At 39.8% G+C, this 7,346-nt stretch overlaps 1 protein-coding gene across 3 annotated transcripts in view; it reads left to right on the top strand.

The window, feature by feature from the left end:
• The window catches only part of ankrd52a (ankyrin repeat domain 52a), a 34,396-nt gene that overhangs the window by 8,560 nt on the left and 18,490 nt on the right, over window positions 1–7,346 (top strand). For all 3 annotated transcript variants that reach the window (XM_014016244.1, XM_014016243.1, XM_014016241.1), the window contains exons 9-23: window positions 851–929; window positions 1,010–1,124; window positions 1,274–1,356; window positions 1,461–1,578; window positions 1,654–1,722; window positions 1,832–1,972; window positions 2,070–2,132; window positions 2,226–2,337; window positions 3,980–4,051; window positions 4,145–4,346; window positions 4,439–4,526; window positions 4,615–4,732; window positions 6,370–6,589; window positions 6,686–6,773; window positions 6,872–6,955. In XM_014016244.1, coding sequence (XP_013871698.1) covers window positions 851–929; window positions 1,010–1,124; window positions 1,274–1,356; window positions 1,461–1,578; window positions 1,654–1,722; window positions 1,832–1,972; window positions 2,070–2,132; window positions 2,226–2,337; window positions 3,980–4,051; window positions 4,145–4,346; window positions 4,439–4,526; window positions 4,615–4,732; window positions 6,370–6,589; window positions 6,686–6,773; window positions 6,872–6,955 — 1,652 coding nt within the window. The remainder of the gene's footprint in view (window positions 1–850; window positions 930–1,009; window positions 1,125–1,273; window positions 1,357–1,460; window positions 1,579–1,653; window positions 1,723–1,831; window positions 1,973–2,069; window positions 2,133–2,225; window positions 2,338–3,979; window positions 4,052–4,144; window positions 4,347–4,438; window positions 4,527–4,614; window positions 4,733–6,369; window positions 6,590–6,685; window positions 6,774–6,871; window positions 6,956–7,346) is intronic.

Here is a 7,346-nt window from a genome sequence, read left to right as displayed (position 1 = left end):
AATCTTATCTGCTCCTATTTACAAAAAAATTATATTAATTTCAAACAATAATAAAACAAATAATGAAAACAAAACAAAAAATTTAACTCCTCAAACAGTAACTCATACAAATTAAACAATTTCATATTTCTTTAACAACTTTGCCTTGATCATTTAGAGTTTTAGAGTTTAAGGCCTGTTCCATTAGCCCACACAAAGGAGTGACATGCTTTTATCAAATTATTAACTGCTATACCAGAAGTCATCAGTAATAAATCACTGAGGGTTCATTCAGCTGCATCATGTAAAGTGAAGTTTTCAGCTTCTTCCATCCACAGYTGCTTGGTGTTACACAACCTGTGGGATGCTGACATGATTTACTTTGCCTAAAGGACACATTTTTGTCAGAAATGTCTGACCCACAAAGGGTTAAAGTGAGATCCTTTAATGTCAGGTGAAAGGTAAATAACAAATGTCCAGCATGCACCATTTCTCTGCATCACGTTTACAGAAGAGTCTGAAGAATGAATAATTCAAACACAGATAATAACTGAGTGTAAATGTTTAAATCTCTGGGTTTTTTATTGCAGAATATCTTGGTGTAATCTAAAAGTGAAATGTTTTAGTTCTGTAGCTCTTCTGAACAATAAGACTCAACAAAGCAGGATAGATGAAGTGTATCATACAGGTTTTTGGTTTAGAAATAATGTTTGAAAAGAATCAAAGCTATGTTAAAAAATRATTCAAATATTTACTGAGACTTTAGACTGTGCATTACCTGAACAGGTCTTTATGAAACAGTGTTACTGTGTGACATAAATTCATTAGAATATGTGACATTAGTGAGTAATGAGTTTCTTACCCTCCTCAGAGTAAAGAAGGGAAGAGCCCCCTGCACATGGCAGCCATTCACGGACGYTTCACACGCTCTCAGATCCTCATCCAAAATGGTAACCTGTGAGAAAATGTTTTCATAYTCTTTTCTTAAATGCGTCTTTGATTCATTTCCTCATTCTTTCGTTTGCATCAGGTGGGGAGATCGACTGTGTGGATAAGTATGGCAATACCCCTCTCCACGTTGCTGCTAAGTATGGTCATGAACTGCTGATCAGCACTCTGATGACCAACGGAGCAGACACGGCCAGGTAGTTTGCTGGGGGATACGCATGTCTGTTTTTTTGTGTTTACCAGTAAAATATAATCTTATCAAAGATGAGTTAATGCATGAATGTGTCAAGTTGTAATATTACTGAGTTTTGCTGAATGAGTTTTTTTGTTTTTGTTCATTTTTCAGACGTGGGATCCATGGAATGTTTCCTTTGCACTTAGCTGTGCTGTACGGGTTTTCAGACTGTTGTCGCAAGTTACTCTCCTCAGGTCTGCTCCAAGAACGTGTGCCTTCGAGTTTACATAAGCTGTAAAAATCTGTCTTTGTGTCCATATGATGTAGCTTTCAGCTCTAGCTTTTCTTAATCCTACAGGTCAGCTGTATAGTATAGTTTCATCTATGAGTAAAGAACATGTACTATCGGCTGGGTTTGACATTAACACCCCGGACAACTTTGGAAGGACCTGTCTACACGCTGCTGCCTCTGGAGGGTAACAGAGTGTACTTTTTGTGTTTTCATATCACAAATTTGCCTTTTCTCATCTAACWGTAATGTGTCTTTACAGAAATGTTGAATGTCTGAACTTGCTCTTAAGTAGCGGTACTGACTTGAATAAGAGAGACATAATGGGAAGGTGAGTTTCCCGTCATATTGCTTGTGCATTCAGTTTTTTTTTTCTTTGTGGCTGAATGTAATGAGTTAGATATTTGAAACAAGTAGTGATTTTGAGTGGCTTTTTGCAGGACACCATTGCACTATGCTGCTGCTAATGGGAGGTACCAGTGCACTGTAACCCTGGTGGGAGCTGGCGCTGAGGTCAACGAGCCTGACCAGACAGGCTGTACTCCCCTGCACTACTGTGCTGCCTCCCAAGCCTTCAGCAGGTTGGAAACATCTTCAGTTCAGAGTTAAATAAATGTCTATTGAGCCACTGAAAGGATATCGAATTTTGTTAAAGTAAAAGTTTTTTTAACATTACAGAACTGATCGTAGTTTTTCTGGGAACCATCAGAGTAATGAGGATGAAACAAGGGAGTCGTATTTGTAAGTTTTATTTTCCTTGTCTTCTCTTTGTTTGACCACAACACTTATTTCAAGTAAAAAATAATCCATGTTGTCATCTTCTCATGAACACAGCTGCTTGGAGCATCTTTTGGACAATGGTGCTGATCCATCAATGGTCAACTCAAAAGGTTACAGCGCTGTTCACTATGCAGCTTACCACGGCAACAAGCAGAACCTGGAGCTGGTGAGTGTTGCTTTGTTACGAGTTCACTTGTGTGCGTGTGCCCTTGTTTTTGCTACTTGGTGGGGAGAGTTTTTCAGGAAAATGCAGCCTTGTGGGGACCAAAACCCGGTCCCCACAACTTCGGAGGCTGATTATGGGTGGGGGGTTAGGTTTAGGACCAAGGTGTGAACTGAGTTTAGGTTAGTTTTAGGTTTAGGTGGGTACCTGTGGGGTTAGGTTTATGCAGTGGTGGGCAGCACTAATCTAAATATTAGTTGCACTAACCCTAAAGCACTAACTCAAATATTTTAAAGCATTAATGTACTTAAAAATGTAGCAAAAGCTAATTCTAAAGCACTAATATAATCCAGCTGACACATGAAACATTCTTCAGTCAACATGAGACAATATTTACTGTGTGCAGATTATTATAACTTTGTGCCCTTGCTGGGCCAAATGGGAGTCACCTGCAGGCCACATTAGGCCCGTGAGCCTTGAGTTTGACATGTGTCCTTGTAGATAAGTGACACACATGAACAAAATATGACAGCTTCACCCTCAGCTGTGAACAATAATGTTGATCAATAACATTTATAAACCTCAGTTAGTGCTTCTAAATTTAGCCCATAAATTTAGCAAATGCTAATCCATTAATGATTGTAAAAAATAGCAAAAGCCCTAAAGCACTAATAAAGAAATTAGTTCCCCTATTAGTGCTTTAGTGCTTTAGGGGAACTGTGCCCACCACTGGGTTTAAATTAAGGGGTCAGGGTCAGGCTATAGAAATGACTGGAAGTCGATGCAAAGTCCCCATGAGGATAGAAGAATAAACGTGTGAGTTCCCTCAGTTTGATGGACAACTTTTGTTTTTTCCTTGAATATGTCCTATTAAAATTCACTTGCTTCTGTTTTTGCTGAAATGGTAAAAATAATTTATTTACATTAACAAAAGCCACTGAGCAACTGTGTGCCAGGATCCACGGTGTCTCCTCACAGTTTCAGGACTTATATGGAGTTGGAAGTTACAAGTTAGAGCTTTTGACCTTACAATAACATTTGGGCTCTGGTATGAGACAATGCCAAAAAAGGCAGTAATTACTTTTAGGATGAGATTGAGGGATTTAATACTTCAATAATCTGAATTATTTGAATTTGTCTAATCATTTTTATGTCTTTAATATTTGCTTTTGAATTGCTTTCTGTCACCCTGTAAACCAAGCAGTTTTTCAGTGTAACAGTTACAGATCCTTCAGTCTAAATCTGTTGTTTTTATGTAATTTCCCCAAAGTCTGTGTGACCTGCAGTCTCTAAGGTTACAGTAATTGAAACGTACAAATTGTTAAAGCAGTAGTCTGTGTGAAGCTTTCAGTGACGCAGTACGCTGTGGGTGGATTTTCTTACTGCTGTTGGACAAGCACTGTTGAAATAGAAAGAGCTTGAAGTGCTGGTCTGTAAAAACATGCCAACACAAAGATAGCTCTAGCTTCTGTTGGCCCAGCAGTGTAATTGAGGCAATTAAGCATAAGCAAATGGCTCTCTGAAAAGCATTTCTTGGAAACACTTTGCTAATGGTGTTGTTTTTCATGTTGTCTTGTTAATTTGTCCTGATTCTAAGATGGTAATGTTTCACATTTTGTTATTGACTGCTGTTATTTATTTTTAGCTCCTGGAGATGTCCTTTAATGCACTAGGAGACATAGAGAGCAGTATTCCTGTCAGTCCCCTGCATCTTGCTGTAAGTGTTGCACACGATGTCGCCTCTGCCCGTAATTTGGCTGTTAATCAGACTAAATGCAAAGCTGTGACCGGCTCGTATCTGCTTCCTCAGGCTGACAGGGGCCACTGGCAAGCTCTGCGAGTGCTCACAGAAACGGCAGCCTACGTGGACATGCAGGATGCTGCTGGTCGTTCTGTGCTCTACTTGGCTGCACAGAAAGGCTATGCGCGCTGCGTGGAGGTTCTGTTGGCTCAGGGAGCCTCCTGTCTTCTCAATGACAACCATCTCATGTGGACTCCAATTCATGTTGCAGGTAGTGCCGCTCGCAGCTAGAAGACTGCTTTCTAAAGCAATTGCTTCCTGATTGTTACCTTGAATGTTAAATTTTGTGTGTGTTTTCACCAGCTGCCAATGGTCACTCAGACTGCTTGAGGATGATGATTGATTATGGCGAGGAGGGGGATCTAACGAACGTGACGGACAAATTTGGCCAGTGAGTTTTCTTAGAAACGCGACCTGAATTAAAATATTTTGAATGCCATGAACTCATTTTCCTAAATGCACATGTTTTTATTCTTCAGGACTCCTTTAATGTTGGCTGTTGTGGGAGGTCATACTGACTGTGTCCACTACTTGTTGGAGAAGGGTGCCCTGCCAGACGCTAAGGACAAGAGGGGCTGCACAGCTTTGCACAGAGGGGTAGGTCAACATCACTTCATACATTCACGGGTATAAGGGTATTAACAAAATCTGCTTTGCCAAAATTTTTGATTGTCTGCAACCTTTACAATAAAATGTTGAAATAATCTCAAATTTTTAATTTAGTAAGTATATTACACTAAATACAAACGTTCTCAGTCATCCACCATGACTGTTTCGAGAGCTGTAAATGGAACTTCCTTGTTCTCATCCTATTCCTTTAGGTCAGGCAAGAGAAGCACTCACTAGCTGCTTTTCCATTGACCTTGACAATGCGCAGATTAGAATTTTGAAAATAAATTTGCTCAATGGAAACGTCAATTTCGAAAAAAAAATTACGTTTTTCCACAAAATGTTTTTGCGTTAGGATCAGGTGGATTTTCGGCTGTATCGAAATTGGTGTGTTTCACAAAACTGCAGTGGAAACAGTTTTTTCGCATCACGAGAGTCATGTGATTAAGAACCGGCTGTTTCTACTGGCGAAAAGACGAAAAAGACAACAGGAAGTAGAAGTAGTAGTAAAATCACAGAAGTAGTAAAAGAAAGTAGTAAACTCACGACTACAGTTTCCCAGAAACACAGCATACGTATCTGCTCCCAGGTATAAGGGGCTTGTCGCTCGAAAGCCTCGATAAGACACCGACGTCTCCTCTGATAATGAGCGCTAGTGTCACTGTAGCAATATGCTATGTGTTTACATCCGTTGCTGCCATGTTTGTAATGACTTATCGCGAGAACAAATGTATTCACGTGTGACTTTAATGGCATTTCTTGCTTAATCACTGCAATTGCGAAACTGTGTTTTTTCAACATTAACAGAATATCGACAAAGTTTTGCGCACATTTGCAATGGAAATGCAGCTACTATGTATTTAAGGCTCAAGGAACAAAACAGAAAAAAATTAATATAAATAATATATATATATTTTCACTAAAATCAAGCTTTTAGCTCGAGCCCTGCTAATCCTTGTTCTGCTTTATGATGCCCTCTATCAGCTGGCAACGCCTCAGGATGCCCCGCCAATCTACGGTCCACCATTTTTTCTTTTTTTCCCCCTTTTTTTTTTTTTTTACTCAACATAAGTTTCAGAAACAATGTAAGCAACAGAGGGGTTGCAGTTGTTTTGTGAAGCGAATGGAAGACACAAAGAATAAATTGAACTGAMCCTGATACAGATGGTGGGTAGAGATTTTACAGCTTCAGTAGCTGCTGTTGTGATGTTTTCAGTCTCCAGTCACGGTCCATCTGTAACCTTTTTTTTAAATACCTTTTCGTAAAGTGTTAAAGTCCCAGGAAGGCCATGATGTTCAGCACGGGAGAAAACTGTAGTGAAGCAGCCTCTGAGCCAGTATCATCCCAATATGTTGGGTAGTACTGGTATGCTGTTTTTAGGTTTACATATAGGCTTTCCTGATTTTATATTTCGATACAGTGCTGCCAACTCTCCACTCTTGTCCTGCTGTTCTAAGTACATGTAGCATTAGGACAATTTAACAGCTTCTGATACATTTTGTACAGTCATTTCTCAGATTAAAGCTATATTTTAAATTTTAAAAATATGGTTATTGTTATGTTTTGAGTTTATTTTTTTATGTTAGAGCAGTTTGTCATCCGTCCTTGTTGATCTGTTTGACAGGCTGTTTTAGGACACGATGACTGTGTAATGACCCTGCTGGAGTACAGAGCTTCTGCATTATGTCGGGACGCCCAGGGTAGGACACCACTGCACTATGCTGCCTCCAGAGGATACGCAGAGATACTGGCCAATCTGGTGCAGGCTGCTGTGGCAACTGACTCGCAAGATAAATTGCTGGACAACAAACAATACACCCCGTTACACTGGGCTGCTTACAAAGGTTTGCTCAACTTGATGATAAGCTGAAAATGAGGAAACCTCTAACAAAAATGATCTAATTAATCCCATCAAAAATCTGCTGTGGGTTTGTGTCTAGGGCATGAAGACTGTTTGGAGGTTTTACTTGAATTAAAAACAATTTTACATGAAGAGGGAAACCCTTTCACTCCCCTGCACTGTGCTTTGTGAGTGTTACATTATACTTCAGTTGTGTGTCCAAAGAAGTCAAAATGTATTTAATTTAGATAAACTAACTTCATCGACTCTTTTGTGATGTTTGCAGGATGAATGGCCACAGCGGTCCTGCAGAGAGGCTGCTGGAATCTGCTGGTGTTCACATGATTAACACCAGAGATGCCCGAGGAAGGTAAGTCTGCCAAACACAAGATTGTTTCAGAAAAAAATAGCTTTGATTCAGAAGTAAAGACAAATTAAACTGAACAAAAGGAAAGACAGCTGGAGTCATATTGTTTTCGTACTGTTTTTTTTTTTTTTGTTTGTTTGTTTGTTTGCTTTTTCAGTGATTTTTGGTCAACCGTAGCACAAAAACGACTGCACCGGTCAACATGAAATTTGGCAGGAGTGTAGATACGATAGACCCCATATTTGAGGAGGGGGCTCCTTTCAAAGGGGGGGTGTCAGGACATGCAAAAAGGCTTATAACTCAAACTGTTAAACATAAAAGCTTCAGATTTCTTTTTTTGTTTAGCTCTGAAGGACTACCCATCAGGCCCACCAATCAGTGCCCCCCCCCCCTC

Source organism: Austrofundulus limnaeus, unplaced genomic scaffold, assembly GCF_001266775.1.
Source record: "Austrofundulus limnaeus strain Quisiro unplaced genomic scaffold, Austrofundulus_limnaeus-1.0 Scaffold141, whole genome shotgun sequence".
Classification (NCBI taxonomy): Eukaryota; Metazoa; Chordata; class Actinopteri; order Cyprinodontiformes; family Rivulidae; genus Austrofundulus; species Austrofundulus limnaeus.
Note: the sequence above shows the minus strand (reverse complement) of the source record. Positions and strands in the feature narration are given on the sequence as shown.